Below are 27,891 nucleotides of genomic sequence, written 5' to 3'. Positions count from 1 at the left end.
GTCACCTCGTCACAGTCATTCTACCTTCCAACTTGACTCGAGGGTGTCCTCTCCTCTCTAGGCCCGCCATTGCTGCCTTTGTGTAGGGAGCTCACAGTAACCTCTTATCCGAACGCCCCAGGCATAACATCTTTCTCCCTGACTCTGATGTAGTGGTTGTAAGTGCATACCTGATTATGGCCCTGTCCCACTGCTCAGGGCCCTTCAGTGGCTCCCTGTCACTGTCGGGATGAAGCACAGCCTCCTCAGTGAAGATTCAAGGACTTTCGAGGCCTGGTTCACACGCTTGCTCTACCAGCATCTTGCCACACATCCAGGGCTAACGCCCTGTTCTCTCTACCTGTAACAGTGTCCCTGGCCCCAGCCCTCATCTCCCAACTCAAGGGTCACCTCCTGGGGAGTCTTCTCTGGTCCTCAAGGTGGGAGGTAGGTGATGCTCTTAGATGCTCCCTAGCACGTGTACTTACCTCTGTCAAAGCACTTAACACACTATATATCCATAATCAATTTTTTTTTTCAGCCCAACCAGACTCTAAGTCTTAGAGAGCAGGACTGTGTCTTGGGCATCGTGGGATTCCCCTGCCCCAGCACCTAGAACACAGCTTGGCATGTCATAAACAGGTGCCTTTGGTTGATTAATTAATCTGTGGTATAGAATCAGCACTTGGCCCTGAGTGAGGTGAGAAGGGGTGTTTATATACTCACCTCATTGCTAAGATGGCACCATGTGGTAGTACCTGCCTGGGCTTGCAGATCAGCTAGATTTGGGTCCAAATCTTGGCTTCACCACTCACCAGCTGTGTGACCTTGGGCAAGTGTCTTAATCCCTCTGAACTTCAACTTCCTAATATGTAAAATGAGAATAAATGGTGGGTAGTGTAGAGTTTGGAACATATGTTAATGGTGCTCCAGCAGCTTTAGGTAAAATCTTGTGCTGATTATGCTCCAGAAGTTTTGACAAAATAAAATCAACACACACACACACACACACACACACACACACACACACACACACACACACACACACACAGTGTTCTAGAAGGGTTCAACTCAATCAATTATATGAAGAGGCATTAAATAGTTTGTGATGATTTAAAAGCCAATCTCAGTTTTGTCACACCTTGAGATCTGTTGATTCTCAATGGACAGATGCTTGGTGCTTTAGGAGCCAAATGATGACACAATTGGCCTCTTTCTGGTTCAACAGGTAAAAGACCAAAAATTATATAGTTCAGCAGACCTGGTATATCTGATAAAATTTCGACTTACATGAAAATTGCCTTCTAAAACCAAATGGGGATAATATATTTCTCCATGAGTTGTAAGGAAGGTGGAAAGAAAAATGTGCAAAGGCACATAAAAGACATTGGTGGTGAAACTGCTCATTCCTTGGTGTTGGGGACACTGCTGGAGCAGGAGGTGGCCTACATCTCCAGCAGGGAAGAAAGCAAAATGAGTCTTCCCGATATACTCCTCAGAACTCCTATCGTAGCAGTACGTCCGCACAATGGGTCCTGGGTGTGTGCTCTGCCAACTCATCAGGTGGACAGGGACCCACGTCCATGAAAAGCACTCACAGACTCATGGCTCCATAAAGCAGGTACAGAACTCAGAAACCCACTGGACCTTCTCACATCACCTGGAGAGGGGAACTGAGGCCGGGAAGAAGAGATGGCCCAAGGCCATGCAACTCACACCATTTGGGATCTCATCATGACCTAGAAGCCATCGGTGGTCCTCCTCACAGCTTCTCCCACCCACCCACGCACCCCACCCCCATCTCCTTGTCCATGTGGCCTTCCTGCCTGGGCTGTGAGCCTGTCTCCTCAGGAGCATCTCCCTCAATCAAGATCTGACCAAAAGATTACACACGTGTGGGTCACGGCCTAGCCCTGGAAGCTCACCTCGAAAGCTCTGAGGCCGTGTCTGCAAAGGCTTCTGGGGGGAATTTTGTGGTACTTCAAGAGAAAAATGTCTCACAGCCATGGGCGGGGTTCTCCTCAAAGTCCAGTCATGGTGAGTGGGAAGAAAATTGGAAGTGAAAGGATAGAAGAGTTCAGAGCAAATTGCCCCCGGGCTTGGACAATTAGGCCCTGAGGCAGCTTCAGGAACATGACAGTCCCTGAAGAGCAGCAGCTGGCTCTTACTGTTTCAGTAACAAGGTCAACATTTCTGCATTTGGTCGCAGTCCTTAAGCGTTCCATGAGTTTTGAGTTCTCTAGGGTCCAGTCTCTCACAACCCACCCTGCTGACCCCCCGGAAAAAGAGTGTGCTGGCCTGTGGAGGTGAGGGGGTCCCTGCTGTCTTCCTTCAGTGCCAGGAGGGGAAGACCCCCCTCATTTGGCGACCAGCAGAAGGGTAGGGAGAGAGCAGGACTGAGCAGGCTACAGGCTCTTCTAGTGGTTCTGGTTCCTGGATGCCCCAAATCACAGAAGCCTGGCCCCTCACCAGAGGCCCTGATTCAGGAGGTCCAAGCTGTGGCCTGGCATTTTGGTTTAAAACAAACAAACAAACAAACAAACAAACAAACAAACAAACAAAAAACCCAGAGGGCCTCTGATCAACACCCAAGTTGAGAACTACAAAGCATTGAGATAAGATCCAAGTTATGACAATACAACCTCCTGCCAATCATAGTTAAGTCTGTCCTCTAATTCTCCATTTCCTTGTATTCTCAGAGAGGACAGGTGGGTGTGCCAGGAACTGTGCAAACCTGCGGCCCTCCGGGCCACGTTCCCTGAGGGACTGTCACCGATCCTGCTTACAGTTGGCATGGTTTCAAATTGGTCTAGTGCTTCACGGGCCTCCCGAAATCCGTGGGCTCATTTCCAGTCTGGGACTCCGGTGGAAGTGTGTCTCGAAACCGATGTCCACGTTGTGTTTCTCAGCAGAGAAAGGCTGAAGTCACCAGCACTCTGGGGCAGCTGTTCTCAAATTTAACCTGCGAGGGAATCACCTGGGAACTGTGTGAAAGAGCAGGTTCTGATTCAGCAGGTAGAGCCCGCATTCCTAACAAGCCACAGGGGATGGCATTGCCACCGTCCAAGGACCACACTCAAGGGGCTGCACTGCTTATGAACGACACTGCTCTAGCTGCGAACGGGGTGGGGTGCTTGCACGGAGGCGCCGTACCCGAGGTGACCACCTGGGATGACCACAGGATTTTCCTGGGATGTAGAACTTGCAATACTAAAACCTGGGACAGTCCCAGGCAAACCAAGACGCTTGGTCACCCTATCCACAACCTCTGTCCCAAGATAATCCGTTCAGGTGAAGTTGTGAAAGAGTCATCTGAGAAAGGCTCCAGAGCGCTTACGAAGTAACAAACAAGGTGTTATCTATTCATTGATTATGGTGTAGAAAAAGCACCTTTAAAGCACAGAGGGAAGGTAGACAAAACTCATGCTCTCCGTGAAGTGAGGTTGATCAGGAAAGGCTGAGCTCCGAGTTGGGGTGCGAAGGGAAAGGGATCAGAGAATGACCAGAGGCCGGGATGAGGGAAGAGCTGCCACTGCTTACCCAAGCCAGCTTTGGCTGGCGTTGATTTCACATGATGCCATGTCCTCTCTGTTGTGAGAAGCTACAAGAACATTAAAACTCATGTTCAAGTGTGAGCTGGTATATTTGTATTAAAGGCCTATATCTAACTCTCGTAGGTCACTTTCTTCCCTTCATGCCCATGGCAGTTGACCTGGCCCTGCACATAAGTTGCCCTGGCTTCCCTGCCCAGGTGGCTTCTAGAGAATGTCACACGTTACAGCAGTCCAATGGCCTCGCCTGGAGGCTACAGCTGGGTCTGGATTTGGTCCTGTCTGCCCTGCCCTGTGCCCTGTGATTCAGGCAGGAAAAAGTCAGCATCTACATGTCCATGCTTTTTCTCTCGCCCTCACCGTGATGACTAAGACACGAGGGCCCCAAAAGCCCCCTGGAGACACAGGATCTTGCCATCACAGTCTAGGAAAGCCAAGAGCTGCTGCCAGAAGGCTGGTCACTACAAAGACTGCACACAGAATCTGTGGGAACACAGCCATGCTCTGGCCTATGGGTTTTGATTCCTAGAACTCAGAGTATGTGGGCTTGGAATGTGGTGCCCTCTGTGCTGGAATACTGGCAGGTTTCTTAATTATAAAAGATATTAAAACAAGTGCAGCTTTATTTCTTTGGCGGTAGTTAGACGTGATCTTTGGACTTGGAAGGCAAAGCCAGCTCTGGCACATTCTAGTGGTCTGACCTTGACAAATTACCTAACCTTTGAAGCCTTGGTTTCCTCATGTGTAAAACCGAGGTAATAATAGTTCCCAGTCTTTGGGGTTGCGGTGCATCCGCTGGCACACAGTCAATGCCCGAGAAGAGTAACCACATTACGGTCACTGTGTTACTGTCGCAGCTTCACAGACTGCTGGAGAAGGGGCCTGGCAGCACCCCTCCTGGACCTCCTTTAAGGAAACTGGTCATTAGCACATGGTGAGTAACTGAAAGCTCCAAGATGCTGCCAAGCTGTGGGTCAGCTCGCCAGACGCTCCAGGACAGCCCTGCGCTGCCGCTCGGGGCGGAGGGCAGTGTGTGTCTGACAGTCACCAAACCTCCTCAGATTAGGTCTTCTCTCTGCACACCACAACATTGCTCCAGAAAAATAAGTGCGAAGAATAGCTTTCCGTTCAAACCATGTTTTACGAGCACTCTGGAAGACTGGTGTCTAAAATAATAGGTAGCAAATACTTTTAGAAAAGGATGAGTGGTTTGTGTCAAAAACGCAAATGGTTCCTGACTTAAGATTTTTCGATTTTACAATGGCATGAAAGTGATATGCATACTAAATTACACGAGATATTCAACCTTTTATTATACAATAGGGTTTGCGTAGATGGTTTTGCCCAACCGTGGGCTAACGGAACGTTCCAAGCCTGTTTAAGGTAGGCTAGGCTAAGCTATGCAGTTTAGTAGGTTAGGTGTATTTTCGTCTTACGATATTTTCAACTTACAATGGGTTTATTGGGACATAACCCCAACATAAGTTGAGGAGCATCTGTAATTCCCCCCCCCCAAAATTCTGGGGCGAATTCTGATTTCATGTGTTGGATTCTATAAAAGCAAGGATTTAACTAAGAACGTCGCGCTTTTGGTTCAAGTTATGTATTTGGGAGAAAGATATATATGTTATTTCTCATAAAATCCAACAAACAAAAATCTTCGGAAGAATATGCAGGAGTCTGAAATTCATTAGAGGTCTTGTGGCAGGTCTCCCCAGAGGAGTTTCCAGATGTTTCCTGAAAGAGAAGAGAGGAAGAGTGAGGTCTCTGCATCGTGTCTCAGGTCAGAGTGAGGCCAGTTCTGGAACCTGAGGCTGCAAGGAGAGAATTGTGTCTGCAGGGCCATGGACTAGGGTCTCTCCTGTTCTCAGCTCCTTTCAGCTGCCTCTCTGCCCTGGATGGGTAACTGGGGAGGGGAAGAGACAGAGGAGACAGATGTGGAGAGAGAGAGAAGAAGAGGAGGAGGGGGAGGGGAGGAGGAAAGGGAGACTAGAGCATCACAAGAAGGGGGAAGTAGGCACTTGGGAACTGTTAGCATCTGCTCATCAATGGGGAAGTGAATTTAAAACCACACTGAAAATAGCTGTGCCTTGGCCTAGCTCCCCTTGTCTTGTCTTGAGAGCTATGCCCTTGAATACCCTTGAACGCAGGTTTGAGAACCCTCTGAGGACAGGATGCCACATGGGGGCAGATGAAGCAGAAGCCAGGTGAAGGAACCAGGCAAGTGTGGGGGTGTTCGCCCTCAGAAATGCTGGCCAGAGCGGCCAGGCGGTGTGAAGTGCCCCTCGGGGAGTCTCAGCAGTCAGCAGCAAGTGTAGGGTGTTGTGTTTCTCTCTGTGGCCCCACCCGTGAGAGAATTATACTAAAAACCGTAAAAGGTACCATGTCTGGGGCATCTCCAGCAGGTTGGACACTACGTACATGGTTTCATTCAACCTGCGGTGAAAGCCTGTGAGGTAGGCTTTATCTCCCACGCTTCGGGGCAGGCGCCTGGGACTCGGGGGCTAAGTGCTCATGGTCTTATCCAGTTTGTATGAGCACGGAGGGTGTCAGCCTGTTTCCTGTGATTTAGGAGCGGGAGCTCAGAGCTCTGCTGCCACCACATGGACTTGCCATGTCACACTGTTACAATAAGTGAGCTCTCTGGGGTCCAGCAAGGGTGGTGAAGTCTGGTCAGCAGGCAGATGCCCAGCCTCATAGCATGGCTGTTAGAGCAGAACCTCAACTAGACTTGAGTTGTTGCTCTTGATTTTTAAAAATCCCCTCTACCTTAAATGAAACTAGGCAAGCCACACATACTAGCTGCCAAGACCCTGGATCCTATGGGGGCCCCACCCAACCTTTGCTTTGTCTCTGGCACTCGCCACCCTGAGTCAATCATTTAATATCTTGTGTCTCAAGTATCTCATTTGAAAATTCCCCAAGGGCAGTCATGAGGTGGAGCAAGATGTTGCTTACCCAGTACCTGGCCTGAGCTCAGTGATTAGTTGCCTTGCTGAGAACTGGAGGAAGCTGATCACGCCGTACGATTTCCTTTCTGTCTCTGCCCTGGGACGTCCTCCCTGTCACAGGCAGCAGCCCTGAGATTACTCTGCTGCTGGGCTTTGTCAGTTAAAGATTAAAAAAAAAAAAGTGTGGGGCTCTTCCTTCTGGACTGAATTCAGGCTCACGTTGGTTGCTGCTGGGAGGCACCTGGGAGCTCCTGACGCGCCTTGGCTGTGGAACAGGCCTGTGCTGGTGCCTCAGGCTTTTCTGTCCCCCAAAAGTAAGAACAGAAGTTCCTCCTCTGACTTCTTCCGAGCTGTCCTCACTAAGCAGGCGTGGGCCAATGCGGCTTCTCCCAAGGTCTCTCTGGATTACATTAAGGTCACGTGGTCACGACCTTCTCACTCCTACCGAGTGACACGTCATGAGTGTGTGATGTGAAATCAGCTGCAGGCTTTTGTCATGAGTGGTGACAACAAGGGCGGGAAGGCCTCCAGGCCAGGCCACCCATCCTCCTGGGGCACAGAACTAAGGGGCAAACAGGCAGAAACGCAGGGCCCGTAGCCACCCTGGAGGGCTGCCCAGGACTGCCCTCCCCGCCATCCCCAAGTTACAACACGTATGCCAACACACACACACACACACACACACACACACACACACAGAGTCTGCCCTCCCTCACCATCTGGTCTCACTACAATCCCTGCAGACTGGCTTCTGCTTCACTTGACTTGAAAATGCTGTTAGGTGGGTCACCTAGACTCTCACTCTCCAAGTGACCAAACCCAGTTCTCATTTCTGCCCTTGCCTTCTTTGCTCTGTCTGCAACACCTGGCACTGTGAATCACTCCCATGTTTTGTTCTTTGTTTTTTTTTTTTAGGCGAGGCAACCCTTGGTTGACCTCACAGATTGCAAGGACTTCGTCAGCTTACAATCTCTTATTTTTTAGTTTTTACGCCTACAGTACCTAGTCTTCCTAGGTAGTCTCCCATCCAAGTGCTAACCAGGCCCAACCCTGCTTAGCTTCTGAGATCAGACAGAATTGGGCTTGTTAGGGGTGGCATGGCCGTAGACACTCCCACGTTCTTAAAACCATCTCCTCTCCTGGGATCTGGGTTAACAAATGGTTCCCATATTGCTGCCTACTCGTTGGTCACTTTCCTTGGTCTTTGCTGACTTTTCTTCCTCCACCTGCCCAGTATAACCTCCAGGCTCCTACCCCCCTTCTCACTCTGCCACTCTTGGGGCATATTTATCTCCACACCTGGCTTCCGTCACCACTTACTCTCAGCTCTCTGTCTCCAGCCCGGACTGTTCTGTTGAGACCATGCTTCCAGTTGCTCATTGGTCAGCTCCCCCATAGGCCTTTGGGCTCTACATGAGCAATGTATCCCCCACCCCAACCTGCTCCTCCTCCAGCATTCCCTCCTGCAGTGAAGGACATCACCATCTCTCTGGTCATTCAAGCCAGGAGTTGTCCTCCCAAATTCCCCTATATACTGATGGTCACTGCATCTCATCACCTAATCCACCTCCCAAACAGTTCCGAATTCTCTTCCTCTTCTTCATTCCCACCATCATTCCCTTGAGGGGGTGGCATATAGCTCCCCCCTGGGGTGCTACCATAACCTCCAGCACTGTATTCCTGCCTTCCAACGTTCATTCTCTACACTTACCAGTGATCTTCTACAGCACAGTCTGGTAATGTTCTGCTCTAAGCTTCCACTGGGGCTCCATCACCTTCAGAAGATTGCCTAGATTCTCAGTCATCCTGTTCACCTGGCTAACCACTTGTTTCACAAGGTAACCACATGCAACCTTTGGTCCACCAAACTGTAGGCTCCTGCATGCTTCCATGCTTTTACCCACAGCTCCTTTTGTCCAGCTCATCCTTTAGATGGAGTTTAAATGGCACGAGGAACATTTATCCTGACCTGCACTCCCTGCCATTCTTATCAGAGCCTGGTTCCTCCCTCTGGGTTTCCCTAACATGTGGACAAAGTTCTTCCAGAGTGATGGCCACACGGCATAGGGAGAGCTGGTCTACACCTACCTCACCTTTCCAGGGAGACCTCTTTGAGGTCAAGGGCTAAACTTTCATCTTTCTATCTCCAGCAGCTATCACTAAGTCTGTCACTCAATAAATGTTGCTGTTAAAAGTAAAGAATGAAGAGAAAGGATGTTGAGAAACCTAAAGCATACATAACTACTTGATAAAAACTGTCACCTGGAGTCAAACTGAGAGCTATACAAAGTCATGTTCTGGCTCTGACAGCAATTCCTGTGGATTTTCAGGAAGACGGGATAGAATCATAACACATAAAGCTAAAATGGTCCTTTAAGGTCATCTAGGTTAACAGTCTCATTTTACAGGGCCCAGAGAGGTTGAGTGGATTCCCCAGGTCATATCTCATCAAAACAGAGCTAAACAAACCTGGGTTTTCTAGACCTCATACCCAACCCTATAATTTCAGTGCTGTTCGCAAGGGAAAATTGGGACCGTTCTCTAAAATCTCCTATAATTCCTTAGAAACACAGTATAGGTTCAGCAGCCATGATTACTTTTAACGTTCTTCTTAACCAAGTTGTATCATCGATATTCTTAGAGATAACAAATATCCCGAATTTACAAATTTCATGAGAAACCACGTAAAATTTGTCAATAGCTCTCTTTGTCTGAAAGTGCATCCTTGTATTGAACAGAAGTCAGCCTTCCCTTAACTTGTACTCTTGGGTGAGAGTGTGACACTATCCCCTTTAAAATGAGGTGGAGGTCAGAACTAAACACTATTTGGTTTCACAAATAAATTTCTTCTCATCATATTCTCCCGTCAGCTGCCTGTCATTAAATCCAAAGCTCTCTCTTAGTTTGCATCTCGTCCTGTTTATATCAAGTGGTGTGTTGCTATTAGGGCCAGCCTCCATTACGCCTCATTATTTCTTCTAGAATATGTTTATTTATTGAGCACGTACTATGTCATGAACCTTTTTTAAATATCTTTTAGCATCTGAATGCTATAAACAAAGAATCCCTCCTTTTTTCTTTCTAGAAATCTTTATTAAGCACTTAAAGAACTTCCATAATCTCTGACTTTAAATTGCTCCAAGACACAAAATGTCTTGTCTGAGATTTGAAATACTTGATATGACAATTTCAAATTTTCCTTTTAGGACAGGCCTCCACAGTGGACTGGTGCAGATGTAGCTACTCCTTATTTATTATGAAGTTATTTACAGCCATCCAGTGGGTTTTTAATGTAACATAAACAAGGAAGCTGAGAGCAATGAGGTACGGCTTCGTTTGTTCATTCTTTCAATCATTTCTTCATTCATTGTACAAATGCTAATTGAGTGTCTTCTACATTCTGGGCACCATTTAGGTGCTGGAGATACGACAGTGAACAAAACAAACAATAACAAAACCACAAGCATTAGTTATTTAAGACGAAAAAGACAGTAGAACAAATTTTGGGCAAAGATCAAGAGCTTGATTTTGAACGTGCTAAGTCTGAGATGCCAACTAGTCTTTCAAGTAGCTTCTTTTAAAAATTAGTTGGCGTCTCTGGGAACAGCTAGAGAGCACTTGTAGACAGAAAGCATAGACATAGTGCAAATAATCTCTTTATTTGAGATTTCACCAAATTTAAAACTGACAACATGAGCACATTTAGCAGGACAATTGTGAAGACAGTGAATTAGACCCTGAGTGTGAGAGCATGGTTATGGAGAAATTCAAGCCTTGGCCCCATCTTCACAGAACTGCTCATCCCTTAGTTCTGTTTAAATGTGAACTTCTCAGTTTCTGTCTCTGTTCTTTGTTTTCTTAACTCTCGCCACAATTTGTAAAGGCTGGATTTCTCTGTGACATTATGTATAGGGTGAGTTTTTGATTTAATAGGTCAGATAAGCTAGATACAGGAGAGCTGGTTATATAGATTGGTATGTGGCACATTCTAAGTCAGTAAAGAACACGGTTAATTGTTCTCTTAGGAGATCACGGTGTGTTGAAGGCAGTCAGAAGAAATTTCAGGGTAAAAACTGGATGTGAGCTGAATCTTAAAAAAATGAGAGGAATATGGAGGATGGAGGGAGTAAGTGGAGGGGGAAGGGGTGTTTCCTGTAAAAGTATTCCTGATTGACCCCTACGTTCTCCTCAGCCACCAATATCTCTTTCTACTCTGGTGTCTAGTGGTCTCTGCTGGGCTGTCCTGCTCCTCACTCTCACCCAGTGATACAGGCTAACTCTAGCCAGTCAGTCACTAGGGTTTGTCATGCTATGCGTATGTCACTCTTTTCTTTATTATTGTCATCATGGCTCAACTATCTCTTTTTAAATGAACCCCCAGCATATCAACACCTATCATTATACCTGCGATATAGTAAGTGCTCAATAAACATCTGTTGAAGGAACTTATGAGCCTTGGAACCACTCTCTATACTGCTGGTATAGCTCTTTCCGCAGTATTAGTCTCTGCCACAGGGCTGGGAACGTTTGAAACATGAATGCTTGAGGGCTCCTCCAAATCCTTGCAGGATTAATACACTGCTTTCTAATTTCATTTAACGAAGATTTATTGCATGACTCCTTTATTATAGGACTTATACTGGCTATGAAGAGCTACTGTGAGACCTATGTAAACAAATCATGATAAATAACAAATTAAGGGTTTATTTTTGTACCAAGTGGTCTGTGAACACTGTAGATGGAGCAAGCTTGTTCTGGTATGCTAAAAGATGCTTCGCAGAGCACAGGAGAGAAAGTTGACATTGAATCTTAAAAGATAAGTTGTGTCCTCTAGGCAGATATGACACATTGAGTGGGGCAGTGGATAAGGGAGTCAGGTGGATAGTATTCCAAACAAATGGAATAACAGGTGCAAATGTGGTGGGGGCAGGGCTGAGAAGGTGTGCCAGGTTTGGGGAATTAGGGCAAAGGGTGAGAGCAGAAGAGTGGCCAGAGAGAAGGTTCGGGACTGGATTTGGAGCAGGCCAGCCAAAGAGCTCCACGAATGTCAGTCTTTAAGAGGTACTAAAATAAAAAAATATAGTGCCAATTAAACCAGCCACTTGTAGCTTCTTACATAACTTTTGAAACCTAAATTGGTCTCATTCCCTTGAGGTAAGACAGTGCCCTTGAATGTTACTTTAAAAATTCTCTTGGTTGGCATTTCTAATTATGTTATATTCACTGCATATAATAAATTTCTTATTTTTAACATAAAGAGGTTTGTAATTTTTATTAATAGAGAGTCAAGTTATTTTCAATCCCATTCTGAACAGATATTTAAAGAAAATTGACCTATTTGAGCATTGCCAAATGATTAGGCTTCTGGTAATGCACCCATCCTTGGATGGAGGTCTCCAGGCCCCCTTTCCCAGGTAAAAATTGGACTGTTCCATATGGCTGGGTGAGCTGAAAACGTTAGTTTCTGTGGGTGCCCAGAAGAGGCTACATTCAACGAAGTGTTGTCAATTAATTATGCGTTCAGCACCCTACATAACCTATTTGGTAGACTGTTGTTGTTGTTTGTAGGTGTCTTAAAGATAAACCTGTCTGCCTTAGAGCCACCATATTCTTCTGGTATTCTAAAACATCAGGACTTCCATATTCTACCCTGAGGGTTTGTACACATCCTCTGCATGCTGAACAAGACTCTAAATTCGGTATTCAAAAATATAGTCTATGATGACTGCACCCTGCACAAAATCATGTGTAACCTTTAAATCGTTACTATGAATATCCACGGTTTTTGTATTGATTCGTCTCTTCCTGGCTGTTGAAACTAAAGCAAATAAACTTTCTGTGCTTCCGTTTTCTCATTATACTAAACTCTGCTTGATAGGATTGTGTTGAGCAATATGTGAGACAATGTAAATTGCTTGGCACAGTCCCGCATTGTAGTCAGCATTTCAGCGAGGGGCGTACTTTTAAACTCTGTACTTAGCTCTCCCTAAATCTTCAACATGACCCCGCCAAGGCTCAGGGTACCGGAACCTGAGAGGAGAGGGCACCTGCAGAGTACAGGAACCCGAGAGATTAGAGTGCAAAGGTCAGAAAGCAGTTGGTTAAGGGAGTGTGCAAAGAAGTCTGAGGAGAGGTCTCTGGACTTCGGTTACTTTGGCGACTTAAACCAGAGGGACATAGTTGCGGAAATCCGCTTGGGGCCGCTTTCTATCCCCCACCCACCTGATCATTTAGCTCCGCCCCTTTCTCCCCAGAGGAAGAAAGAGGACGCCGATCCCGACGCCGAGGAGGTTGCCTAGGGATACGCCTTCCCACGATGCCTAGGGGGTTGTGTTCTTCTTAGCCAATCAGAGAGGCAAAGCCTCTTCACTGTGGGCCAATAGACTGCGAGGCCAGGGCCCGCGACGGTTAAACGGGGCTGGACCTCGGACTCGCTGGCTGTAACTTCACGGCTGCGGCCTGATCTGCTGGGGTCCTGCGGTGGCCCCGCCATGCCGACCCGGGCGGAGGACTACGAAGTGCTGCACACCATTGGCACGGGCTCCTACGGTCGCTGCCAGAAGATCCGGAGGAAGGGCGACGGCAAGGTGAGCGCGGGCCCCTTCCCTGCCCCCGCCCCTGCTACGTTATCGACAGCCGGTGGCGAGCGCCTTCCGCCGCCAAAGCGAGAGGCCTGGGATTGTGGGTCTCCAAGGCTGGGTGCCCGGAAGAGTCAGTCATCTCCCCCAGATGGGATGGGAGACTGCTTCTTTTGACATATATATTCGAAAAAATATATATAATATATATACACATACATATGTTTTCTTTTATTTTCCCCTTCTCTTCCATTTCCTTCTTTTTTTCTTGCTTTGACTTGCTAAGGGCCTTCCAGTGGGGACAGGTAACTGACTCCTGAGCTATTTTTAATGAAGAGTAGAGCTGTGGGACAGGAGAAAGGAACAGGACCACCAGAACCGGGAACTTTCTGTCTTGCAGTCAGAGCTCATTTAAAATACCTATTATTCGGCGTTTTGGATCCATTTTTCCTATATTCCTATGTGTGTAGGTTGACCTGATACAGAAAGAAACAACAGAGAGGAAACCGCCTGGCTGCTGATGGAGGGATCTATACTCAGGTCTCACTCACCTTGGGAAAACTAGGCTGGTTAGAATGGTCAGGGACTTTGACTGTCTCTGCCCTACCTTTGAGCAAAGTACATTTTGCCAACCTCCCACGAAACAAGTGAGGGTAAGGGGTTGGGAGAGGCCTAATATGCCTCATCGCCCTCCCTCCCATTATATTATTTACTGCTTAACAGTGAGAGGATGGAAATAAACTCAGGGGTCCTAAAGATTATCGAACTCAAGTAGATGATGACTGTAGGATCTATTTAATAGGGAAGTATTTTTTAAATTTTGGAACATTTACTCTTTGTTTTTGAGTATAATGAGTTCATTCTTACTCTGGGAAATTCTTATTACAGATATTAGTTTGGAAAGAACTCGACTATGGCTCCATGACAGAAGCTGAAAAACAAATGCTTGTTTCTGAAGTGAATTTGCTTCGTGAACTGAAACATCCAAACATTGTCCGTTACTATGATCGAATTATTGACCGAACCAACACAACGCTGTACATTGTAATGGAATATTGTGAAGGAGGGGACCTGGCCAGTGTAATTACAAAGGGAACCAAGGAAAGGTAAGTTAATCTTGAAATGTAAGCTGAAAATGGGCCTGGTTTTGTTTCTGTTAAGCATCTTGTTTTAGGATCAGACATAAAGTACTTAGACATGTATGTAGAGGAGTGTTTTTGTATTTGGTGGGTCCACAGTACTTGAGGAAATTCCTGGGAATCAACACCCATATTTCATAACAAAATATGATACTTATTTCTCTATTGTACACTTTGAAAACTAGATAATTCACATTAATCTCATCTTTATAAAAGTTTTATTCAGAAGTTATATGCTGTATAACTGCTTTGCTTTCAGACAATACTTAGACGAAGAGTTTGTTCTTCGAGTGATGACTCAATTGACTTTGGCCCTAAAGGAATGTCACAGACGAAGTGATGGCGGTCACACTGTGCTACATCGGGATCTGAAACCAGCCAATGTTTTCCTGGATGGCAAGCAAAACGTTAAGCTTGGAGACTTTGGGCTAGCTAGAATATTAAACCATGATACGAGTTTTGCAAAAACATTTGTTGGCACACCTTATTACATGTCTCCTGTAAGTATTTCAGAATTTAGATACTTTTTAAACCTCTTAATTGTAAGCATTCAAATATAGGGAAAGTGAGTTTTTTATTTGTGTGTTTAGTAATTTTAATAGACTCTCTAGATAATTCTTGTGCATGGAGATTCAGGGCTCAGGGGGCTTACTAATTTCAGATAATATATTTTCACAGTGTTAATTTTTTGTGTTCTTTTTTTTGTTACCATTTCCTTCAAGGGGGCTGCAGAGTCTACCTACTTATGTATTTCCTCTATTGCTAGATATTTTGTTTCCAAAATTTATCACAATTCTAAGGAGCACTGCTATGCATAGGAATTATTCTTCCTTTTTTGGTTATTTCCTTGGCCTGTAGCTCTCAAAATGAAATTGTTGGGTCAGCCACTTATGGCTCTCTAGATATTGCCTGATGGCTTTTGAAAAGCTGGAATCAATAGGTGATAGCACCAATGGGTTGTATATGAAATCTGAGCAGACAAAGATGGAGAGAGATTAATTTTTTTGGCAGTTCACAAACATTTCCAGGATTTTCTAAATCATTTTTAATTATTTAACCAGTCTGACTACAGCATAAAACTGTAAACTAATGATTTTGTTTTTTGCTAAGATTAGACTACCAGAGTCATTTTCTCACTGGATCAAATTCCAAACAGAAAGCCTTTAACATAAAGGAAAATTATGCAGAAGTGGTCCTTGGAAAATTTGAAACCTGCACAGTTCTTTTGTTGCTTTTCCCTCCTACTTTTGTAATTAGATCACTTCAGCATTCTCTAGGGAATTGATTGTCAGGAAATGGTATCAGACACACCTGTTGGACTTTAAAACACTAAGAGACCTCCTGAAGATTTTGGTATTTGCCTCTGTGCCCTCTGTTGAGAATAAGAGCTGTAGTAGACTTGTTACTGCATGTGTGGAAGAAAGGCAAACAATTTAAATAGGAAATGAGGATCTTAGTCACTTCTGTGGTTTATAGAGTGGGCTAAGGGAAACTATATAAATAATTCAATTAGCCATTTACGTCTATATCCATTTAAATGTAAGCTAGATATATGTATTGATTATTCTTAAATTTCCTCTGGTTCTTTTAAAATGGAGTTTCTAGATTATGAATGTCGTGAAGGTAAAGGCCTCTCTTGTTCACCTTTGAATTGTCAGCACCTCGTCTATAATAACGATAAATATTTGTGAAGGAAAAATAAATGAACGAGTTCTATATGACAAAGTATATTAGGATAAGGTCGTTGCCTTTTTTTCCATTAGAAATTTGCAGATGAAGTATAAAGTACCATCTTTGGTTATTATGATACAAGATCTGACATAAGCTAAATCAGCCTTTTGTATTTTGAAATTTTTATTGTAGGTATAAAATAGTAATAATATAATTTTTTTCCTTTTTTTTCCTTGAGCAAATATTATCAAACTTTAAGTTTCTATTTTTGTCTTAGGGGTAATTTTATAAGTTTTAAAACAAAATAAACTTGTAACTCTTCCTACTTTCTTACCCTTTTTTTCCCCTGAAGGAACAAATGAGTCGCATGTCCTACAATGAGAAATCGGATATCTGGTCACTAGGTTGTTTGCTGTACGAATTGTGTGCATTAATGTAAGTATGGTAAAGACAGATTCCTAGTGAGATTTATACCCAGAGAAGTTTGTCACTTTTCACTGGGTTCAACTGCTTAACCATCCACGCAAGTCTGAAAGAATCATACCTTGGCTAAAATTAAGGCAGATGGACAGGTTAAAAAAATTATTTACAAAAATAATAATATAACCCCTAAGACTGGATCTTCACTTGTTCAAGCTTCTAACCTAGTTAGATACTTTCTTGTTAGACTGGTGCTTAGCTCCAGAGGAGAGCAAATAGGTCAGGCCTATGCAAGAAATGTTTAAACAAAGATCTAGGGGAGAGGTCTGGAGATTTGGAGATTTTCTTTTTCTTCCTTCTAAGCTAGTCTGTGGAGCAGTGGTTCTCAGTGTGGAGAGGGGAGGGTAACAGTTTTGCTCCATGGGGTGACATTTTTGTTCGCCACAACTAGGGAAGCTACTGGCATCTAGTGGACAGAGGCCAGCAATGCTGCAGAGCATACTGTGATGCACAGGACAGCTCCCGTAACAAAGAATTATATGACCCCAACTGTCATTAGTGCCAAGGCTGGGAAACACACCTGTAGGAGAAGATCCCAGAAGTGGAAACATAAGTACCAACTGGAGCTTAAACTATGCTCTTGATTTGGTTTTTACTCTATTTTCATTTTTACATTATTTATTTTTCTCCAGGCCTCCATTTACAGCTTTCAACCAGAAAGAATTGGCTGGGAAGATCCGAGAAGGCAAATTCAGGCGAATTCCATACCGTTACTCTGATGAATTGAATGACATTATTACAAGAATGTTAAATTTGAAGGTAAAGATTATAAGATTCTATCTCTCTGTGTCTATCTCTCAATTAAATTTCGAAGTACGTATTCTCTCTAGTAGAGCAATGAGACTGAAGAAACACTAAATATATTTCCTTAGCTAGATCTACTCTGTTAACACAAGTGAAAACATGTGAATTTGGCAAATTGCTTATCCTTACTGGCCTACCGTCTGCTTTTTGTCTCTTCCCACTCTCTGTCATGCTGACAAGACAAAGACTGCAGAGAGGATCCAACTCCTCAGTCTCCCTTGTCCTAGTCTACCTCACAGTGGTAGGCGGTACAGGAAGGGTCCACATAAGACTTTATTACTCTGCCTTTAGCTCCAGATGAGAAATTAGAGACCAGAGATAGGGGTATGTGGGGGGAGGGGTAGCTAAAAAGAGTAGAGGGGAAATAACTCTAATAAAGAGATTATGCAGAGATTATGCGGAGAAAATCTGGCCATGGGATGGGGAGGGAGCTGTTCTAGGAATCAGGCTGATGTAAAAGTTAAGGGCATGTGGGATTACAGAGAAGGATATAGGCAAAGTAATATGACTGAAGGTCCATGAGGGAGTATCCTGCTTGCCATAGTTTAGAGATACAAGGGCAGTACTTGCCCTTAAACAGACCCTAGCAGTGCCACCGAGTACCAGCACAGGGGTGGAGCCTTCTCAGTTAAAGGAGGAGCAAAGATAAGTGAAAATCTGCATTGCCTTGTGGACCCAGAACCTCATGTATTAAAGCCACCAGTGAACTTATTTTTCCAGGTGGTTAAGGCCCATAAAAGAGTCCTTGCTTATGCCTTGGAAATATATGCCCTTTTAATGTAACTTCCCTTTTAGGATGAATATTCTGCTATGAAATCTGACTATAACACTTGATATTTTTCTGACAGGATTACCATCGACCTTCTGTTGAAGACATTCTGGAGAACCCTTTGATAGCTGACTTGGTTGCAGAAGAGCAAAGAAAAAATCCTGAGAGAAGGGGGCGGAGATTAGGAGAACCAGAAAAGTTGCAGGATTCCAGCCCTGTACTGAGTGAGCTGAAACTAAAGGAAATACAGTTACAGGAGCGAGAGCGAGCCCTCAAAGCCAGAGAAGAAAGGCTGGAGCGTAAGTCGGGGGTGGAGCGAAGGAGAGCTCCAGGAGGGTTGTCGTGATATGTGTGAAATCTGTGTCAACAGAGTATTTTGCATGTGTATGTTCTATCAGAACATTCTTACAGATACTTGCGAAACCAAAGTATGCATATTAAGACATGTAAATCAAGCTTCTTGGCACCTTCGTGTTGAGCTTACTCTTTGTCCAAGATCAATTGCTATCACAATATTGATGGACACTAACCTTGAGGGCCCTACCACAGTAGCCATTACGCTTTATTGAAGACTTTATAGACTTTAAGGTCTACCTCATAGAGAGTACATGGTATATATATATAACATTATGTATACATTACACTGTACTATAGACTTTGTAGACTTTAATGTATACTTTAATGTAGACTTTATACTTTACTGTTACTTTTTCCTTTCTGTTTCTTAATACATTTATACTCGAAAGTTTTTACATTGTAAAAGAATTGCTGCCTCCCATAATAAAAACCATTACTTATACCTTCTGTTATGGCTGATCCAACACAGTCCGAGTCTAAATCCCTACAGTATGTAGGACTAGATATGTTCAGGCAATTCAGTAATGTGGGTACAAGATGGTCTAGGTGTGTGAGTACTCTGATGAGGTGCTAGTTTTTGATGGTGAAAATCTCTACTCCACCAAAATGAGAGCTGCTACCAAAGGTTTTAGAATTATGCACGGTAGCAACAGGTCCGAGGCTCCTCATTTTCACATTGAAAGACAAGAGATGGGGCTGTGACCGTCTCCTTACCACCCTCGTGGCTCCCTGATTTTGCTTCTGCAGCTTTAAGTCCAATGCAGAGTTTATAATTTTTTTCTATTTAAATGTATTTATGAAGAGTCCAATGCATTCATTAATGTTCTACTTTCTAATGATAATTGTGTGGTACTGTTAGGCTTTCTGTAGATATACAACCTATGCTTCCCTGGAAACCGTTTTTTTGACTCTTCTGGCAAAAGAATTCTGTAAAAAATAAAACACTGGGATTACCAGTGTTTTGTAATTTCGTATAGCAACTAAAATCTGAACTTCCTGAATTCTGGGCCATGAAAAAATAAATAGCCTTTGTTACTGACCTGAAGAGGTACCTCCTGACTGGGTTGTGGTTTTGTCCCTTCTAGTTGGGTGCTGTCATTGACCCAGAAGAAGGTGGGGCGGGTTGCACTGTGAGGCCAGGTGACGCCTGCAGAACAGCTGCTGCCTGTTTTCAGTGGAGAACAGAGATGGCGTTAATTTTTTATCCGCACCCCCATGCCCAAATGAGTTATTCCCACACAACGACCACAGGCTGAAGCTAACTTTGTACTTGTGCGTAAACCAATCTCCATAAGAAAACCTGAGACAACATACAACACGCTAAAACACTGAATTAAAAACTAGCACAATCAGGTTAACCTGATTGTACGGTAAGAAACCTTTCGCAAAGCATGACTAATCATTGCTGTGGCAAGCTAGTCTTAGTGACTAGGAGAAGTGTTAAGATTACCAAATATGAGTTGTTTTATACCCAAAGCCACTTGTTAACTTCTTTTTTTCTCGTTCCATTTCTTTTTTAAAGAGAAGGAACGAGAGCTTTGTGTTCGCGAGAGACTGGCAGAGGATAAACTGGTGAGAGCAGAAAGTCTGTTGAAGAATTACAGCCTGCTGAAGGAGCAGAAGTTCCTGTCTCTGGCAAGTGGTCCAGGTATGAGAATCAACTCAGCAGACAGAGCTGATGCCGAGAAGTGGACACCAGGGTTGCCTTCAAGGGGCTTTGGTAGTCCTTTCAGTTTATATTTCAATGAAAATAAGAATTGTTATAGCAATGATTTACTTACTGGATTCATAGGTCTGAAGCAATAAGTCATAATGGTTTCGTCTTCAGTTTCGTTTACTTTATCACACTGCATGTTTAGTATTTGATGTTTATTTTTTTTAATTAGGACATTTAAAAATAATGCTGTTTGTTTTAGATTTTTCTCTGGGCACATTAACAGAATTCTACATCTCTCTCCATTTTCAATAAAAAATCCTAGCATTTACTGTTGTTACATACCCAAATAATACATGCCACATCCTTCATAAAAAGTATGGCTTACAAGGCGTGATAAGCCAACTGTAGAGTAGGCCATTACTTTAGATCTTCGCTAAGATCTGTTCAAATTGAAACATGTATTTGTCAGAATTTGATTGTTACATATCTACATATGCTCTGCGTGTATATAGACAGGTCTCATACGTAGACAGTCACCCTTCCTAGGGTGGACATTGTCCCAAGCGCTCTGCTTAAGTAACATGTGGTTAGTGTATGTACCGGTGGATCAACTCCAACAGGTTTCCTCCATTTCACAGAAACTCTCAATCTAATTTAATCTACTCTTTATGGGAAATGCAAAGCGTTCAGTCTTTCCCCTTGATTTCATGGCAGATTATTTTTAAAAGTTCTTTGTTGGTTTTCAAAATCGAGTATTTGAGTTTTCCAGTGAAACTTAAGAGTTCTTACAGCTTCCTCATACCAGCATGTGTGAAGGCTCATTTCTATTTTGAATAAATTGAGAGAGAATTTAATCACTTCAGTGACCAGCATTTTGTAAACAGGACAAAAAAACTACTTTGTTAGTGTGATTATTACAGAAACTTTAGAGTGATAAGTGATGAGAATCAATGAAACCAGTGATGGAAGTAAATGAAACAAAGATTATATAAAACTTGGGCTTCATCTCCGTTCAAATATCTTCTTTTTCTTCAGTATTGCTATTTATCATTCCTGAATTTTTGTAATATTTATTTCAGCTTTTCTTAGATTTCACACTGACATCCATAAAGACAAAGTAGACTTAAATCATGATTACAGTGATAGAGTGAGGAAAAATATTTATCTGGGTGAGTGTCATACCTGAAACCCATTGATGGCTGAGAATTATCCCCAATAGGGCCTTAAGTAATGTCAGGATCTTCACTGTGAGCAACAGTGTCTTTTTTTATTTAAAGCTCTCCTTAGTCTATTTTGTGAAATACTAATTCTTTTTCAAAACACTTTTCTTTCTTAGAAAACTATCCCATTAGTAAGATTTACAATTTACATTGTTTATAAATATGTAGGTATTTGTGGTTATAAAGGTGGAGAAGTTCGAAACAATGGAGGTAAATCTGAAGCAATCAAGGGTGCTTTGAAGCAGGCACAATGCTGAGGCAGGACTTCATGGGACAGTTGGAATGCTGTATTTCTCTGTGCAGCGTACTGCTACCTCAGGGCCTTTGCGTCTCTTTGGCCCGGAGCCTGTTCCTCCATATAGTTTCATGGCTTCTTAGTGGTGTTTCTTACTTCCTCTTTCAACGGGTCTCTGCTCAGTCACCTTATTAAGACTCTCTCGTCACTGTGACTACCCCCAGCCCTTCTGTCTCCCTTTCTCAGTATTATTTTCCCCTACAGCACATACCCTCAAATATTTCTCAGATGACTTGTTTGTTTGTTTATGGTGTATCTCCTCCCACGAGAATAAGGCCTTTGTTTGGTCCACAATGGCCCATACAATAAGTCCAGTAAATATTTGAACATAGTTCCTTTAAATGAACACAAAGGAAAAATAAAAAAGGTTCTGGAATTCAAGCCTGCAGGTGCCCAACCTCTAAATAGTCTGTAGGTAGCTAATAGTATTAACACTTTAAATAAATTTTTTTTCATGTAAAAAGCACAAGTCACCTTTTTCACTGTACTGTTACTTGATTTACCTGAATTTGCTTAGGTTCTTTTGAAATAAGTTTTTGGTCAATTAATCTGCTTTGAAGTAAGTATTCTTAAATATTTCACCAAAGCTTTAGGTGCTGTCTATAAGAAAGAGCTGCTCCTCCCATACTTTTCTGGAAGTAATGTGTTCTAGGTAGAATGGCACTCGTTTTCAAGAATAGAAATAAATGACATTGATTTCCAGCAGTTTTATATTGTGGCCCATCCTCCCTAGTGCATTTAACCTTAAGAGAAAAGTTGATCATTGAGAGAATCAAGCATATGTTCTTTGATATTTGCCACACTCCAGGATTATTTTTTCAGCATGGTGGATTAAAAGGCTGATCGATTTCCACCGGCCTCAGGACCTCCTATTCCAAAGAAACTAAAACAAGTACTGAAAGAGTGAATATTTTTGATAAGTATGATAAACACAGAGAAGTTGAATTCCTGCTCCAATAACTCAAAACCCTTTTTCTTTTTCTTTCTTCCTAAAGAACTTTTTGATCTTCCATCCTCAATAATTAAGAAGAAAGTTCATTTCAGTGGGGAGAGTAAGGAGAACATCATGAGGAGTGAGAATTCTGAGAGTCAGCTCACCTCCAAAGCCAAGTGCAAAGACCTGAAAAAAAGGCTTCATGCTGCCCAGCTGCGCGCTCAGGCCCTGTCAGACATTGAAAAAAATTACCAGCTGAAAAGCAGACAGATTCTGGGCATGCGCTAGCCAGGCAAGAGACTCAGAGCCGTGTACGGTATTTAATATTGCCAACCCCTTAAAGATTGATCTTCAACTGCTGTAGCTTGCTATACTTGGTTCTGTGAGCCATGCCTTTCTGTACAGCAAGCATGATATTTTGGAATTGCTTTCGCTGTTCTTCAGCAGTAGTTGTATAAAATGTCCATACCTTTCATTTTTCTCCCTTTTTTAAAGAACACTTTATAGAAAGAATGACACTTTTTTGCTTGGACTTTTAATCCTATGTGTGATTACTAATGGAACATGAAATGTTACATTCTAAATGTTGGAGAAAAATAATGTTAGGAAAAAAAATATTTACCCAGGAGTAGCACTTAGAAGTTTTAAATGACTGAGTGGTGTACTTAAAATTGTCATGTCTAGATTTAGAATTTAAAGTCTAATGTTTTAAATGTTCTAGAGCTTAGAAAACCTAATTGGATACAAACTAGCCACTAATACCATGATATATTGCTTATAAATATTGCTTATAAATATTCCATTGCTCTGTAGTACAAATCTGTCACCTTTGTGAAAATTCATCACTGTGATGTCTATATTCTTTTTTTTATTCTATTTAACTGTATATAAGCTGGCTGTCATTTACTCCTTTCTCACTAAATAAAAGAATTCTTTAGTTTTCCTATATTTATGTCTCTTACATTAGTTGATCTCATTGGAGGGGATCTGTGTTTATGACTCAGGCGACAGAGGGGAGGGAAGAGAACGCCTATCTGATGCTCACAAGAGCAGTAATGACACGTTACTACCCACCTCATTAACCTTCCAAGCCAGTGATTCTTAACTGGGGACAATTTTGCCCCCCGGGGGACATTTGGCAATGTCTGGGGACATTTAAATGGAAATGATTTGGGGAAGGGTACTATTAAATCTCGTGAGTAGAGGCCAGTGATGCTGCTAAACATCCTGTGATGCACAGGACAGCCCCCACAACAAAATGTCACTAGTGCCACGCTTGATCTAAGCTAAAGCACGTTGGAATATCTCACCCTTGGAGGAAACTGGTTTAGATGGATTATTTTTTATGTCTGATTTTTAATGTGAATTAGCAGTCCTTGTGTCCATCAGAATTTTCATGTCATGTTTTCCTAGCGATGCTAATCCCTTTAGCTTAATGAAACAAGACCAAGTTATGAAGGGTTAATAAAGAATGGGAAGAAATAGTTCCTTATTAGTTATTTTATTATATGTTTACTACTCAGTTGGTAATGTCCTTTCATCAAAGACAACTGATATTATCCAAACAATCAGAAAACGGACCACCGTGACTTGATGGTATACCCACAGGTTAATCCTAATGGCCACTTTGCTGTAAATGTTGAGTAGAATTTGCAGGGCCCAGTGCAAAATAAAAGCGTGGGCTCCTTGTTCAAAAAGCAGAGAATACGTACCATTAAAGGTACATAGAAAAGCCTTGTCCTGTCTCCCAAGTTCTCTCTGTTTATTGTGGTATTGTGTGTTAAGTAAAAAAAAAAAATGTTAATTATTAGCATGAATTTTATTATTCCTCTTATGTTGTGTGATGCCAGTTTTAAATGCAAATAGCACATTTAGCTCATGTGTAGAATCACTGCATTATATAATCTGTTTTTTGTGGCTCACCCAGGAAAGTGCGTCAAGCTGGTCAGAAGAGACAAATGCACAGAGACCCCTGTGACAGGCATCTGGGGACCCCTGGCTCATGCTTGCTCGGTTCCCCCTCCCTCCAGCCACCAGAACTATGCACTGCCAGGGTGGAGCAGTTGAGCCAGGCATCTCTCTTTCTCTCAGGCCCACTACCCCAACCCACAGCAATGTAGGTCATTCCTGAGGATCTTTACATCTTTAAGCTGGGACTTTCTTTATTCCTAGATCAAGGTACCTGGATTGCACCTGTCAAGATATGGTCTCCAGCTGGCTACCCACCAGCCATGCCATGGGGCTGCCATCCCTGAATGGGGGAGAGGAATTCAGGGGCAGCTGCTGCTATGCCCTGTCCTGAGATGCTTCAGGGCATGGGCATCCAACCCTGACCTTTCCCTTGCTGGGAGCAGAGTGTGGCCGTGGTCATGGGGTGCAGGCAAGAAGAGGAGGCTGGTCTGCCAAAGAGTGGGGGAGCTGGTGGCAGGAGGCAGGACCATGCATGAACTAAGGCCCTAAGCCCCACACATGCACCATTTCCCATTGGACTTGACTTATGAAACACAAATTCAAAGATATGATTATGAAAAAATCTCAAGACTGCAACCACTGAGCATTCAGCCCCATTCAGAAGTGCCAGGCCCTTCTGAATGCCTGGTCCTATATGTGGGCTTCCGTGACTGCACTGGTTGCACACTCATGAAACCAGCCCTTTCTCTAGAAAATTTTTCCTACTTTAGGAAATAAGTTTTCATTTTTAAATCTGTGGCATGCTGAGAGAGCTCAAGTTTTCTCATCTCAGGCTCCACCTTCATTTTCATTCCTTCATTCAATCAGCAATTGAGCAACTACTATGAGCCAGGCACCGTTCGTGGTGCTGAAGATACAGCCACGAAGAAACACTGAAACCCCTGTCTGCATGGGAATTCCATTCAAATGGGGCAAAATACTAAAGCGGCTACATATAGGGCATCTTAGTACTAAGGAGCAGAGTGAAGCAGGAAAGTGGAGCAGGGAATGGGAGGCTGGGATTTCAGGAGAGATGGTGATTGGAGGTGCAGCAGGAAGTGGGCAGAGGCTTGGAAACTGAGAAGATTTTAATCTGATTACGCTTCTCTTCTAGCTCTAAAGCTTTCTTCTTGTGCACCCGTAAAGCTGGGAACATCCGGAATATGTGGACGATGACGGTAGATTCGTAGAGAATCTTTTCGATGGGGAGGTGGGGGAAGTCCTCCCATCTTTCTAAGATCTAAGATGCTCTGCTAGACACCAGCACATACCATTACGGTCTTTACATAATGAGTTTTCCCAAGCACGACCTGCTCGTGGGCATTTGAAAAAGGATCTTTAGTTGTTCTGAGAGACAACTACCACAAGGTGGCGCCATGGTTCTGTTAGCCTGCAGTCCCATATCACGCAGCCAGTGCAATTCCTTGTTACCCAGAGATTACATGCCAGACATTGGTTAAATGTTTTCCCATTATTTCATTCAATCCTCACAACACCATCTAATAAATAGGCATCATTACTGGCACATTTTACACGAGGAAACCGAAACTCAGAGATCACAGCTAGGAAGGGGCACAGCTGGTTTCTGAACTTGACTATAACCCTTGACTTCTTGCTTCCGCAAGACCGCAAGAGGTTAGCTTTGTTCCCAAACCGTCTAGTGTCCCATAATGATCGATGGGGTAAGGGTGATAATCCGTGGCTTTACCCAAAATATTTGAATGACTAAGGAAGGGTGGACACAGAGCCGGCATAGTTAAAGTACAGTGACCTTCCACACTTTCATGCTAGGGGAGACGGGTTAGTGGGGGGTGCGGGGGTCGTGACCCCAGTAGAACGCCAGAACTTCTCCCGTTTTCCTCAGCGTCTTCTATCATTCCACTCTGTGGCTCGCCACTCCCTCAAAACTCCAGCCCTTGTGTCCTGTACCTAGGGGCCCCCAGCTTCCTGCCCGGGGCCACCTCACTCCTGCTGAGGTTATCTAGTGTTTCCAGGGGACCCTCCTGCTTCCAGGGCAACGCCCATTCCACCCCCACCCCCCCGCCCCCGGGGCAAGGTAGTTCGCTCAAGACTCAATGTAAGGCTGCCCTCTTAAAACGAGAGCAAAAGATGACACAAAGCAGCTGTTTTAAAAAGGATGGAGAGAATTCATGTGTACCAATAAGGGATTATTGTTCCTTGTGACTTGGCAGTAGGGAAAATAGGGATCCATATTGGCTGGATGGATTTCACAGCGAGGAGGATGATGAAAGCAGCCTTCCCAGAGGGACGTGCTGGCGATAACTAGCTGATGGAATCCGTGGGTGTGTCAGGGACGGCCCTCTCCATGACCTGAATCACTGCCCCTCCTCCACCCCACCTTGGAGAGCAAAGGTGAGCTGCTAGGAGTCTCTCACTCCTGGAAGGCTGGGTTCAACACCGTATTCAGCCGGGCCAGTAGGGGGACCCTCGCTCACCTCCACGGAGGCTCCATTCCCATACTTCTGACACCAGGGCCACGGCTCGGGCTGCCCCAGACATCTAAGGCGACCTCAGCGACCCCCCAGGATCGCCCAGTCAAGAAGCAGACCCCATTCCTCCTGCCCGCCCCAGCTTTCTCTGAGACAACACACTGGCCTTCTTGAGGTAACGTGGTGTTCTGTAATCTTAGTCACACATTCGCAGGAAATGTTCACAGTGGCTGATTTTATTCATTACATTTTTTTAAAAAATCAGTGTTTCCTTAAGTTATGAAGTAGTAACATCAATGTAAAAAATTCTAATAATGCTAATAATGTGAAACTATTAGCATGGTAAATAGTAAGAGGTGAAAGTTTCCTCACCCCATAACCTTAATTTCTATCTCTTTCCAGAAGGAGATATTAACCACGTGGTGCTTGGTGTTTCCTCTCGGACCTCCTATGGGTTGGGGGTGGGGCGGGGCGTCGGGGTGGGCGGGGCGTTGGGGTAGCGAGCCTCTGTGTATGGGGTTTGTGGTGTGCGTGACTACATGTATGTATCTGACTATGTATATTTAAACCACACTCACAAATAGGATCTAGATTCATGGACTGTTCTTTAATTTGCTTTTTTAAATGAACAAACAATAATCCTTCCTTACTGGTACATATAAATTCTCTTCATTCTTTCTTAAAAGCTGCCTTGTATCATCTTCCACCTCCATCTTAACTTCATTCCAGGAGTTAGGAGGAAAGACCGAGGCAACTTTACCTTGAGTCTTTGGGGAACTAGTTCACCTGGAGTCCTCAGCAGTGTGGGGACCGCAGCCCCTGCCTGAAGAACTGAGGGACTCTGGGCGAGGCAGGCACATGCCTTTGAAACACCTACACACTCCCACAAAGCAGTTCGCCTGCTCCAGTCACAGTCACTGGGCCCCGCTCTGCCCTTGAGAAACATCACGGTCAATTAACTGGGAAAATAGTGGACACAGCATGCCTCCCAACCCGGGTTTGGCTGCCCCAGAGCTTGCTGGACAAATCCCCATGATGCTTGGCGGAGAGTCTCAGGGCACAGTACTAATCTGATATGAGTCTCCCTTCTGCTCCCTCTCAGCACA

The 27,891-nt window shown here is 43.9% G+C and overlaps 1 protein-coding gene and 1 long non-coding RNA gene across 2 annotated transcripts; one reads left to right on the top strand and one right to left on the bottom strand.

Annotated features, from left to right (window-relative positions):
* Positions 1-4,818: 4,818 nt before the first annotated feature.
* On the bottom strand, positions 4,819-6,830 carry LOC120617749 (uncharacterized). Its single transcript, XR_005657032.1, has 2 exons — positions 6,489-6,830; positions 4,819-5,267 (listed from the first exon to the last, which is right to left on the bottom strand). It is a non-coding gene; the product is annotated as an uncharacterized LOC120617749 (long non-coding RNA).
* Positions 6,831-12,868: 6,038 nt separating this feature from the next.
* NEK2 (NIMA related kinase 2) lies at positions 12,869-23,333 on the top strand. Its single transcript, XM_039881141.1, has 8 exons — positions 12,869-13,068; positions 13,948-14,165; positions 14,458-14,698; positions 16,222-16,304; positions 16,982-17,108; positions 18,002-18,221; positions 19,802-19,927; positions 22,447-23,333. Exons 1-8 carry the CDS (start codon positions 12,973-12,975, stop codon positions 22,671-22,673), a joined length of 1,338 nt encoding a protein of 445 aa, XP_039737075.1. The 5' UTR covers positions 12,869-12,972; the 3' UTR covers positions 22,674-23,333.
* The last annotated feature ends 4,558 nt before the right edge of the window (positions 23,334-27,891 follow it).

Source organism: Pteropus medius, unplaced genomic scaffold (assembly GCF_902729225.1).
Source record: "Pteropus medius unplaced genomic scaffold, Ma_sr-lr_union100, whole genome shotgun sequence".
Classification (NCBI taxonomy): Eukaryota; Metazoa; Chordata; class Mammalia; order Chiroptera; family Pteropodidae; genus Pteropus; species Pteropus medius.
This window is presented reverse-complemented; position numbering and strand designations above follow the sequence as displayed.

Excerpts from the sequence above, each read along its gene's own strand:
- NEK2 (XM_039881141.1), top strand. The coding sequence starts at position 12,973 with ATGCCGACCCGGGCGGAGGACTACGAAGTGCTGCACACCATTGGCACG. Across the intron at positions 14,166-14,457 it reads ACAAAGGGAACCAAGGAAAG|ACAATACTTAGACGAAGAGT; the intron begins GTAAGTTAATCT and ends CTTTGCTTTCAG. Across the intron at positions 16,305-16,981 it reads TACGAATTGTGTGCATTAAT|GCCTCCATTTACAGCTTTCA; the intron begins GTAAGTATGGTA and ends ATTTTTCTCCAG.